Source organism: Macaca fascicularis, chromosome 20 (genome assembly GCF_037993035.2).
Source record: "Macaca fascicularis isolate 582-1 chromosome 20, T2T-MFA8v1.1".
NCBI classification, from domain to species: domain Eukaryota; kingdom Metazoa; phylum Chordata; class Mammalia; order Primates; family Cercopithecidae; genus Macaca; species Macaca fascicularis.
In genome coordinates, this window is record NC_088394.1 from 20,019,834 (window position 1) to 20,033,302 (window position 13,469).

At 38.2% G+C, this 13,469-nt stretch overlaps 1 protein-coding gene across 1 annotated transcript in view; it reads left to right on the forward strand.

Annotated features, from left to right (window-relative positions):
- The first annotated feature begins 1,325 nt into the window (after positions 1–1,325).
- LOC102121480 (acyl-coenzyme A synthetase ACSM2B, mitochondrial) overlaps positions 1,326–13,469 on the forward strand; it is a 35,210-nt gene continuing 23,066 nt past the window's right edge. The window contains exons 1-2 of the mRNA XM_005591398.5: positions 1,326–1,431; positions 9,339–9,523. Of these exons, the coding sequence (XP_005591455.2) occupies positions 9,347–9,523 (177 nt within the window). The 5' untranslated portion in view covers positions 1,326–1,431; positions 9,339–9,346. The remainder of the gene's footprint in view (positions 1,432–9,338; positions 9,524–13,469) is intronic.

Below are 13,469 nucleotides of genomic sequence, written 5' to 3' on the forward strand. Positions count from 1 at the left end.
GCGCAGAGACAAAGAAAGACAGAATGGTATTAATTCTGCAGGCACCCAGAATGTAGGAGCCATAGATGCTTTGTGGTAAGATCCTCTACAAAGAATTCCCACTAGGGAAATCCTCATGAAGCCATGGAAATGGGGCCACCCCCAAGACACAGAACTGTAGGATCACCAATTTGCAACTCCAGCCTGAGAGAGCTGAAGCAAGGGCTGAGACCAGCTTTAAGTCAATGTTGGCCAGGCATGGTGGCTCATGCCTGTAATCTCTGGGAGGCCATGATGGAAGGATCACTTAAGTTCAGGAGTTCAAAACCAGCCTGGAGAACATAGTGAGACCCCGTCTTTACAAAACATTAAAAAATTCTCTGGGCATAATGGCATGTGCCTGTAATCCCAGCTGCTCAGGAGGCTGAGGTGGGATCATTGCTTGAGCACGATAGATTGAGGTTGCAATAAGCTGTGATCACACTACTGCACTCCAGCCTGGGCAACAGAGTGAGACCCTATTTCCAAATAAAATAAATATAAAGAGATATAAAGACTTTTTTTCCCTGTTGAGTTTTGGACTTACTTGGACAGTGTTGGGTTGGAACAGGGAAGAGAACATGTCAGACTCTGAGTGTAGCTGGCAGGTGGACCTGATGGCTTTTTCACATCCTTGTGTGAAAGAAAAGAGTCAGGAAAGTCTCTAAGATTTGATGCTGAAAGAGCTGGAGGAATAGGGGTGTCATTTGCTGAGATGGATAAAACCATACCTGGAATGGGAGAGGACAGGGAAGGATATGATCAACCTCTTAGCTTTGGACAAAGTATGTTTGAGATGCCTGTTCGATATCCAGGTGGAGAAGTCAGGCAGATGAGGATGCAGGAGAGAAAACCAGGCTGGATACACACATGTGTGGGCCATTGGCAAGCCACATGGTATCCAAGCTATGACATTTGATGAGGTAATGTACAGAGTGAGTGTGGATGAAGATGAGGAGGAATCAGCCAAAGAGAAGGAAAAAGCAAGAGGAAAACCAGACAAAAGTGGTATGCTGGAACCAAGCAAAGCAAAGAATTAAAAGAGCGTTCATCAAGCCCATGTGAGCTCCATTTCTCTCTCTTTGGTTGAAGCAATAATTTTCTGTCAGTCCTGGGCATAAATCTGCTTCATGCCCCTTGGATTGAAAGTGCAAGGCCAGTTGGCCTCAAATGCGCTAATTTTGTAATGTCTGTAAACTTGGCTAGGAGGACTGCTGTTACTCTTTGAAAGACTCCAAAGTTATCCACTGTCAATGATTAGCTGTGCTGTCTTTCCAAGAGTGCAGGGATTGTGAAGTTGTTTTCTTGAGTTACCGTGCTCTCTTCCAAGGCTGTAGGAATTCTGGAGCTGCTGGCTGGAGAGGAGGGTGGTCCAAGCTCTCCCCAGAAAGACCTCCAGAGAGGACTTGGCAGGTGAGCACTGTTTCAAGGAATGGACTGATGGGGTCATAATCCATGATAATCTCACCAATCTTTTAGAGTCACAGCTGGTGAGAAGAGCAAAAATCCTCACAGAAAAGCAGAAATTCCTAGGGACCATGAAAGACAGTACCTGTCAAGTCTTAGTGAGGAGGAAACACTGGGCAGAGGAAAAGGTACCTTTATCACAGCAACAGGGAGAGACGAGGGCAGCTGGAAAAAGGTGGTAACAGGGGGCTGGGAGTGGGGTGGTTGTCAGAGAAGGATGAATCTCAGAGGAGGTGAGGCCAGAAGAATGAGGAAGAGCCTGTTATGGAAAAAGAGAGGGACCAACAGGTACAAAGGCAATGCGTAGTTCTGCTCAGGAGCAGGTATAGAAATCTTCAATTCTTATTCTGTAGAAAAAAAGGAGACAGAAATGTCAGACACTGTGATGGTTAATACTGAGTGTCAATTGATTGAATTGAAGGATACAAAATATTGACCCTGGGTGTGTCTGTGAGGGTGTTGCCAAAAGAGATTAACATTTGAGTCGGTGGGCTGGGAAAGGCAGACCCACCCTTAATCTGGGTGGGCACCATCTAATCAGTTGCCAGCATGGCTAGAATATAAGCAGGCAGAAAAATATGAAAAGAGAGACTGGCCTAGCTTCCCAGTCTACATCTTTCTTCTGTGCTGGATGCCTCCTGCCCTTGAACATCAGAATCCAGGTTCTTCAGTTTTGGAACTCAAACTGGCTCTCCTTGCACCTCATATATATACTTATATATATGAGTTTATTAAGTATATATATTCCATTAGTTCTCTTTCTCTAGAGAACCCTGACTAATACATATTTTGGTACCAGAAGTGGTTCTAGAGGAATAGTATATTAAGGATGGAGTTGTTTTGTTGGTTTTGGGGTTTATGGAGTTGGCTCCTTAATATGATTAGATCCCAAAATACTAAGGACTTTACTTCTAATAGTATGGAGACCACTGATAGTCCTTGATGTGAACTATTTAAAGAGTTATACAAAATAAATGCATTTGACACTCCTGATTCATTGCTCATGAGAGGCAAGGAGTTTAGTGACCCTACACATAATACCTTTGACCATACATGGAGAACCAAGGAACATAATGAAGCTGGTTGGTTGCTCCTAAGTTCAGTGGATAAAGTGATGAAAGAAAATGATGAACTCAGGGATTCTATCTCCCAGCTTCAGAAGCAGATATTGAGCCTCAAATCTGCCAAGATTGCCCTGAGTGAGAGTCTAATCTCCTGTAGAGAAAGAGCTGAAATTGTGGAAAAACAGACATAAGCTCTTATCATGTGAGTGGCTGACCTGCAATGAAAGATGCATGCCCAGCCTCACCAAGTGTCTATTGTTAAAGTGAGGGCATTGATTGTGTTGCAGGAAGTCAGGGACCCCGAAGAGAGGGACCGGCTGGAGCTAAGGTAGAACATAAATTGTGAAGATTTCATGGACATTTATCAGTTCCCAAAATTAATACTTTTATAATTTCTTACGCCTGTTTTTACTGCAATCTCTGAACATAAATTGTAAGATTTCATGAACATTTATCACTTCCCCAATTAACACTCTTATAATTCCTTATGCCTGTCTTTACTTTAATGTCTTAATCCTGTTATCTTCATAAACTGACAATGTATATCACCTCAGGACCACTATTGTACAAATGGATTGTAAAACGTGTGTTTGAACAATATGAAATCAGTGCATCCTGAAAAACAACAGAATATCAGTGATTTTCAGGGAACCAGGGAAGATAACTATAAGGTCTGACTGCCTGCAGGGTCAGGCAGAATAGAGCCATATTTTTCTTCTTGCAGAAAGCCTATAGACAGATGTGCAAGTAGGAGAAATATCGCTCAATTCTTTTCCCAGCAAGGAACAACCCTGGGGAAGGAATGCATTCATGGGGGTAGGTCTATAGACGGCCACTCTGGGAGTGTCTGTCTTATGCGGTTGAGATAAGGACTGAAATGTGTCCTGGTCTCCTGCAGTACCCTCAGGCTTACTAGGATTGGGAAATTCCAGCCTGGTAAATTCTAGTCAGACTGGTTGTCTGCTCTCGAACCCTGTTTCCTGTTCAGATGTTTATCAAGACAATGTGTGCACAATGGGACATAGACCCTCATCAGTAATTCTAATTTTGCATTTGCCTTGTGACCTTTATCGCCCTTTGAAGCACATGATCCTTGTGACCTACTCCCTGTTCGTACACCCTCTCCCCTTTTAAAATCCCTAATAAAAACTTGCTGGTTTTGTGGCTTGAGGTCGCCATCATGGTCCTACCAATATGTGATGACACCCCTGGAGGCCCAGCTGTAAAATTTCTCTCTTTGTACTCTTTCTCTTTATTCCTCAGAGCATCTGACACTTAGGGAAAATAGAAAGAACCTATGTTGAAATATTGGGGGCTGTTTCCCCTGATAAATTGGAAAATAATAAGACCCTGCAATTTGGAATGGGAACATGTGGGAGGACCCTGGTGAAGCTGGGGACACTGAGTTTGTAAACTCTGGTGAACTTTTTTTGCCAGAAGAAACAGCTTCCCACCCACCCAGTAGTGGCAGCATTCCCTCCCTAACCCATGCTGCCATCAGCCTTTCCACCTTTGTCTGAGGGGATAAATTCTGCACTGCCTGAGGCAACAGTGATGGCCTCCTCTGAGGTGGTTGCCAAGCAAGACAATGTTGATTCTCCTCAGGAGCCACCCCCAACACTCCTGTTTGCTTCTAGACTTATAACTAAAGTCCCTGTGGGCCCCTAGAGGTGAGGTTGAGAGTGTGACACATCAGGAGGTTCACTACACTAGATAATAACTGCTTGAGTTTTTAATTTATATAAACAGAAATCTGGAGAACAGACATGGGAATGGATATTAAGGGTGTGGGATAATGGTGGAAGGAACATAGAGTTGAATCAGTCTGAATTTATGGATTTGGGCCCATTAAGTAGGGATTCTTCATTTAATATTACAGCTTGGGGAGTTAGAAAATGTTATAATAATTTATTTGCTTGGTTAACTGAAATATGGATTAATAGATGGCCCACCATGAGCAAGCTAGAAATGCCTGATCTCCCCTGGTTTAATGTAGAGGAAGGGATCCAAAGACTTAGGGAGATTTGGATGGTGGAGTGGATTAGTCGCTTTAGACCTACTCTTCCCAGCTGGAAGCATCCAGAAGATGTACCCTTGACCAATGCCTTACAAAATACATTTGTGAGGGCAACACCTGCCTCTTTGAAGGACCCTGTAATTGTTCTTCTCTGTATGTCAGATCTAACAGTGGGAACTGCAGTCACTCAACTACAAAATTTAAACACAATGGAAATAATTGGATCCTGAGGTGGCAGGAGCCAAGTGGCAGCACCCATCCATCAAAGGCAAGGTGGACATCGCTACTGTAATGGACAGCAGAGGCAAAGTGGCAATTAGCGTAGTCTGACTCATGTAGAGCTCTGGCATTGGCTAATTAATCACAGCGTTCCCAGAAATGAAATTGATAAGAAGCCTAATTTATGCAAGCAGAAAACTTCTAGGTCAAATGGACAAAAGACTAATTTGAATTATAAAAACAGAATCATGGCTCCTCAATCATTTTCCAGACTTGAGCCAGTTTACAGACCCAGAACCCCTTGAATAAAGGGGAGGCCTGGTCCCCTTGAGCAAGGACCCCATTACATTACCAACAATTTATGCAGTGAATCTTTATCCCATCCTTCCCCAAGGAGACCTCCGGCCTTTTACTAGGGTAACTATGCACTGGGGAAAGGGAAATTATGAGACATTTAAGGGACTACTGGACACTGGCTCTGAGTTGATGTTGACTCCAGGGGGCCCAAAACGTCATTGTGGTACTCCAGTTAAAGTAGGGGCTTACGGAGGTCAGGTGATTCATGGAGTTTTAGCTCAGGTCCAACTTAAAGTGTGTCTAGTCGGTCCCTGGACTCATCTTCTGGTCATATACAAAACACTGCTGAAAGAAATCATAGATGACACAAACATATGGAAACACATCCTATGCTCATGGATGGGTAGAAAAAATGTGGTAAAAATGACTATATTGCCAAAAGCAATATACAAAATCAGTGCAATTCCCATTAAAATACCACCATCATTCTTCACAGAACTAGAAAAAAAAATCCTAAAATTTATATGGAACCAAATAAAGAGTCCTCATAGCCAAAGCAAGACTATCCAAAAAGAACAAATCTGGAGACATCACATTACCTGATTTCAAAATATACTATAAGGCCATAGTCACCAAAACAGCATGGTCCTGGTATAAAAATATGCACATAGAACCATGGAACAGAAGGAACAGAATAGAGAACCCAGAAATAAACCCAAATACTTACAGTCAACTGATCTTCGACAAAGCAAACAAAACCATAAAGTGGGGAAAGGACACCCTATTCAACCAATGGCTCTGGGATAATTGGCAAGCCACATGTAGAAAAATGAAACTGGATCTTTGTATGTCACCTTATAGAAAAACCAACTCAAGATGGAGCAAGGACTTAAATCTAAGACCTGAAACTATAAAAATTCTAGAAGATAACATCAGAAAAATCCTTCTAGACATTTGTTTAGGCAAAGATTTTATGACCAAGAAGCCAAAAGCAAATGCAACAAAAACAAAGATAAATAGATGGGACTTAATTAAGCTAAAGAGCTTTTGCATGGCAAAAGGAATAGTCAGCAGAGTAAACAGACAACCCACAGAGTGGGAGAAAATCTTCACAATCTATACATCCAACAAAGCACTAATATTCAGAATCTAGAAGGAACTCAAACAAGAAAAATAAGAAAACAAAAAATCCCATAAAAAAGTGGGCTAAGGACATGAATAGACAATTCTCAAAAGAAGATCCAACATACATATGAAAAAATGCTCAACATCACTAATGATCAGGGAAATGCAAATCAAAACCACAATGCAATACCACCTTATTCTTGCAGGAATGGCCATAATAAAAAAATTTTAAAAATTATGGATGTTGATGTGGATGTGGTGAAAAGGGAACACTTCTACACTGCTGGTGGGAACGTAAGCTAGTACAACCACTATGGAAAACAATGTGGAAATTTGTCAAAGAACTGAAAGTAGAACTACCATTTGATCCAGCAATCCCACTACTGGATATCTACCAAGAGAAAAATAAGTCATTATATGAAAGAAGTCACTGCACATGCACATTTATAGTAGCACAATTCACAATTACAGGAATATGGAACCAGCCCAAATGCCTGTCAATCAACAAGTAAAGAAACTTGGGTATATATATATATAATATATAATATTTACATATTTTATAAATATTTTTAATATTTCTATATAAATATATAACATATATTTTATATATAGTAGTATAGTATATATAATTATATAATATATGATATATATGAAATATATCATATATACATTTTATAATTATATAATATATAATATATAATACTATGTATATATTTTATATATCTATATATACTATATATTACATAGTGTGGCTATATATAGTATATATAAAACATAAAATATATAAAATATATTTGTATATTTTTATATATATTTATATTGTATATAATATATAATATATTTTGCCACACTCCTGTGCCCTTCTTCCTTCCTTCCAAGCTCATGAACATATAACATATATATTTTATATATATATATATATATATATATTAAAAAAATCTTCCATGAAGGCAGTATGGTATGGGAGAGAGACACCATGAGCTTGGAGGGAAGAAAGGCGCAGGAGTGTGGCAATACATATTATGTAAAATATAAATATATATAAAATATGCAAATATTTATATATAAAATATGCAAATATTTATATATAAAATATGCAAACATTTATATATAAAATATTTTAAAATATATAAAATATATAAAAACATATTTTATAACATTTTATATATAAAAATATAAATTTTTATATATTTTTATATATTATATTTATATACTATATATGGCCACACTATATAATAGTTTACTATGTACCTCTATATATAATATTGTATATATTATATAATAGTATAGTGTTATATATCTATACATAACATACTATTATATACTATATATTATATTATTATATATCATATATTATATATCTATATATACACTATACTATTATATATATAAATTCACTCTGAGAACTAGAACAAGACATAAATGCTCACTCTCACCACTTAGATATAGATATATAATAGTATAGTATATATAGATATAGATATAATATATAGTATATAGTATATTATATATAACATATTTATAATATAACATATGGATATATTATATATTATATTATATATTACATTATATTTTATATAATATATTATATATAAATATATATAATATCCATATATTACACATATCTATATACTATATATAACATAGTATGTATATAATATATATATCTATATTGCCACACTCCTGTGCCTTTCTTCATTCCAAGCTTATGGATTTTTTTAATATATATATATAAAATATATATATCATCTTCCATGAAGACAGCATGGTATGGGAGAGAGACAGCATGAGCTTAGAAGGAAGAAAGGCACAGGCATGTGGCAATATATATAATATCCATATAATATATATTATATAAAATGTAAATATATATGAAATAGAATTTTTCATATTTCATATATACTATATATAATGCATACATAGTATATATAATATATAGTATCATATATAGGGTATATATATATAATGAAATACTACTCAGCCATAAATAGGAATGACTTAATGGCATTTGCAGCAATCTGGATGGGATTGGAGACCATCGTTCAAAATTAAGTAATTCAGGAATGGAAAACTAGACATCATATATTCTCACCCATAAGTGGGAGCTAAGCTATAGATTGCAAAGGCATGAGAATGATACAATGAACTTTGGTGACTTGGGGGAAATGATGGGAAGGAGGTGAGGAATAAAAGGGTACAAAGTGGGTTAAATGTATACTGTTAAGTGTATACTGTAAGTGTTCAGTGTATACTCCTCAGGTGATGGGTGCACAAAAAAGTCACAAGTCACCAATAAAGAACTTATATAGAAACAAAAATTATGACAGCTACAATTTCCAAAGTGACTGTATTAGGTCCTGCACACTAGATGCATAGGATCTGGGATTTAGGACGTATCAGTCCAGATTCAATTTAAAGAAAAGAATGCTACTTGTATTAGATAGCATTTGCTATAGTAACAAACACCCTATACATCTTAGTAGCTTTTGGTCATACATATTTTCCCCCTATGGGTCTGTGTGTTGCTAGTGGCCATTCTAGGCTCAGCTCAACTCCACATTTCTTGTTGTTCTGAGTCCCAGTCTGAAAGTACAGCATGAGCTGGGTTATGCAAGTCTCAGGCAGAGGGGAGAAATGTGAGAGTTTCTGATGAACCATACAATCCCAGACACTCACATCTCATTGACCAAAGCATATTTCATGAGCAAGCCAAAGTCAATGAGAGGTGGATACATATTCTTCCTCCTGAAGGCACTGGGAAGTCACATAAAAATGAATGGGGATTTATAATCCTGGAATAGGAAGGGAGTGAATTTCTGGGAACAACAATACAATACCCACTGTATTTTAGCGCAAAGGGATTTATTATATGAAATTGGGTGTTCACAAAACTGTCAGAAGTGTTGAAGACATAGGATCTAGGATTGGGTCTGTATCATCTTGTGCCTCTAGAAAACAGCACCCCACAAGGAGACTGAAACAGATGCTGAGTGCCAATTTACTCATAACCACAGCAAATTAATTCCTGGAAAGAATCCTATAAGGTTGGGATGAATCTCCTGAAGCTGCTGATGATCAGTAGAGCAATCTGTTAAAGAAGCTCTCATCTGTGTCTCTTCTTTCTTTTACAGGTCTGAACATGCATTGGCTGCGAAAAGTTCAGGGACTTTGCACCCTGTGGGGTACTCAGATGTCCAGCCGCACTCTCTACATTAATACTAGGCAACTGGTGTCCGTGCAGTGGGGCCACCAGGAAGTGCCGGCCAAGTTTAACTTTGCTAATGATGTGTTGGATCACTGGGCTGACATGGAGAAGGTAATGGGGTGGAAAAGAGGCACAAAGTGAGACAATTCGGTTGGCTTTTAAAATTCATCCATTAATTCAGTAAATATTTGTTAAGTACTTATTACATGTAAGGCACTGTAATATGCTATGGACAAAACACTCATCTTCCATGAAGGCAGTAGAGTATGGGAGAGAGACTGCATGAGCTTGGAAGGAAGAAAGGCATAGGAGCGTGGCAACCTGGTAACTCCCTGACAGCCAACACACAGTTTGTTTACACTGTATGTAGACTGTGCATGCTCTGTTGTGACCTCCCAGGGTGAAATGAGGACTAGTGGTCTGGGGTCGTAGAAGAGGTAGGTTTGAATCTAATAACAGCAAATTAAGCCTGGGCAACACAGGAAGACTCTGTCTCTACCAAAAATTTTAAAACAAAATTAGCCAGGCATGGTGGTGCATACCTGCGGTCCTAGCTACTCAGGAGGTTGAGGTGGGAAGATTGCTTGAGCCCAGGAGTTGGAGGCTGCAGTGAACCATGGTCACACCACCACACTCCACAGAGTGAGATCCTGTCTCTCAAAAAAGTGGGGGGCGAATTAGCACCGATCAAAGACTGAGTCTTCCCAGAAAGTTAGGTCACGTGTCCCTGTCAATACAAGTGTGCAAGTAAGATAGTTATGAGGCAACAGTTATCAAAAGGGCTTCAATATGAGACATCCAAGAAATAAAAAGTTGAAGAAATTTCTGATTTTCCTTCCCAGCCCTGAGCTTCTAGACTTTTAATCCATTCACTGCTGATCCATCAATTGCCTTCACCTGAAGTCCTGTGACTCTGTAGGATGGAAGGATTCATTCTGGCTAGGGGTAGGGGAAGGGGTGGAGCTACCAGCATGGGCTTAATACATTGGTGCTCAAAAAGTCATGATTATGACATGATGTCCTAAGTTCCCAACACTATGAAACAGTCTTTGTGTGGAGATTGCAAATGCCTTGCCTCTAGACTGAAGACAGCCCTAGGTGTGGGTACTCTTAAAAAAAAACATAAGGTTAACATTTTAAAATTGAAAATTTTCAAACAAAAATTTAGATTTCTGGATTTTTTTAAAGTTATACTTCCTTTAAATATGAGGAAGGCCCTTTAAATATTGAGGAAGGCCCTTACTACCATGACTCACCATTCTGAATCCGTAAAAGTAAACTTGCTATATAAACATAAAAAAATTTATCCATTCACAGATAACACCATTAGCAAAATAAATGACTAATGACAACTGTGGGGAAAATATTCAACTCATATGACAGCAAAAAGTTAATAATATGAAATGAGCTTGTAGAAACCAAGAATAAAAGGGTGCAAGTCATTATAAAACTGGGCAAAGTATATGAACAGATAGTTCACAAAAAAGTGAACTCAAATGGCCATTAAACATAAAAAAATTATCACCTCCCTCATAATAAGAGTAAAGCAACTGAAAATTTTACTGAAATAACATTTTTGCACCTATCTTGTTAGTGAAATACAAAAGATTTTTTTTTTCTTTCAGAAAAATAGTTTAATTATCACAAGGCCTCTTAGTGGAAGGATGGGAGATATTTCTCAAATCTGCCCCCTTGAGAGCTCAGAGACTAGGGTTATCAAAAGACAATTTGGTGGGCAGGGGGCTAAGGAATGGGTGCTACTGATTGGTTGGGAATGAAATTATAGAGATGTTGGAAATGTCTTCAAGTGCTGAGTCTGTTTCTGGGTAAGGCAGTCACAGGACAGGTAAAGTCAGTTCCTTGCTATAGAGTCATGGGTCTAGGTAGTGTCACTACATTTTCCAGAATGCAAATGTCTGAAAAATATCTCAAAGGCCAGTCTTAGATTTTACAATAGTGATGTTATCTACAGGAGCTATTGGTGAAGTTACAAAGTGTGGCTTCTGGTTACATGACTCCTAAGCAGTAAGCAAGCTAGGGAACAACAGCTGGTTACTGCTTGACTATGCTTATAGCTTAGCAGAATTGAGGTCCCTATCATCTGCCATAATTCTAATGCCGTGGAATTGCATTAATTTCACAAAGGGGTTTAGGTCCACGAACAAGAAGGGAGTTGGTTTCAGGAAGAGACTATTGTCATCGTTGCTTTAAAGTTAAATTATAAACTAAATTCCTCCCACAGTTAGTTTGGTCTATGCCCAGGAATGAGCAAGAACAAAATACAAAGGTTTAACAACTCTATTGGCAAGGCTGTGAAGAAACAGACACTCTCATGTGTTACCACAAGGTGGTGTAACTCTGATGGAGCCAAATTTTGAAATATCTAATAAAATTGCCAACATGTTTTCTCTTTCATTTTGCATCATTACTCTCAAACTATGATCTGAGAACCCCTGAGGATCCATGAGACTCTTTCAGGGGATATGCGAAGAGTCTATTTTACAATAAAACAGAGAAAATAGAACCCTTGTGCATCATGATGGGTATGTAAAATGTTACAGCTATTATGGAAAACAATATGACATTTTCTCAAAAAATTAAAAAATAGGATTACCATTTGGCAATTCCAACTCTGGGCATACACCAAAAAAACCTTAAAATCAGGGTCTCCGAGAAATATGTGTACACTCATGTTCACAGTAGCTTTATTCACAGTAGTTGAAAGGTTAAACGGCCCAAATACTTACTAACAAATAGACAAAAAATCTCTTTAAAATATATTACTGTATTTTTCAATGTGAGAAGGACACGAGAATTGGAAGGGCAGGAGCAAAGTGATATAGTTTGGATATTTGTTTTCTCCAAATCTCATGTTGAAATGTAATCCACAGAGTTGGAGGTAGGGCCTGGTGGAAGGCATATGGATCATAGGGGCAGGTCCAACACCAATGACTTAGCACCATCCCCTTGGCTATGCATGAGTTCATGAGGGATCTTGTTGTTTAAACAAACGTGGTACTTCCCTATGCTCTCTCTCTCTTGCTCCTGATCTTGCCATGTGATGCACCTGCTCCCCGTTCACCTTGTTCCATGATTGTAATCTTCCTGAGGCCCTCACCAGAAGCAGATGTCAGCACCATGCTTCCTGTACACCCTGCATAACTGTGAGCCAATTAAACTTTTTTCTTTATAAATTACCCAGTGTCAGATATTCCTTTATAGCAATGCAACAACAGCCTAATACAATACCTTATATAAATGAAATCATACAGTATTTGTTCTTTTGTATCTGACTTCTTTCCCTTAGCATGTCTTCAAGGTTTATCCATGTGGTAACATAAGTCAGAATTTCCTTCATTTTTAAGGCTGAAATAATATTCCATTGTTACGTATATTCAAAATTATTTATCTATTCATCAAACATTCAGGTCAAATCTTGAATGCTTTGTTGCTTAAAAATCTCTTCTGTCAGATTTCCTAAGTCATTACTCTTAAGTTATAACTTCCACAGATCACTAGACTATGAATACAATGCAGACAAGTTCTTTGCTAAAGTATAGGAAGGGGGACTTTTGCTTCAGTTCCCTAAAAGTTTCTTATTTCCATCTGAAATCCGGTCAGCCTGGATTTCACTGTCCATAATTCTATCAGCATTTTGGTCACAACTATTTAACTGGTGTCTAAGATGTTCCAAACTTTTCCTCATCTTTCTGTCTTCTTCTAAGCCCTCCAAACTCTTCAATTTCTTCCTATGACCAGTTCCAGAGTTACTTCTACATCATCAGGTATCTTTATAGCAATATCCCACTTCTGGTACCAGTTTTCTGTATCAGGCTGTTCTTATGTTGTTGTAAAGGACTACCTGAGACTATGTAATTTATAAAGAAAAGAAGTTTAATTGGCCCAAGTTCTGCACAGTGTACAGGAAGCATGGTGCTGGCATCTGCTTCTGATGAGGGCCTCAAGAAATTTACAATCATAGTGGAAGATGAAGAAAGAGCAGGCACAACAAAGGGCAAGATCAAGAGCAAGACAGAGAATGAGAAGGTGCCACTCA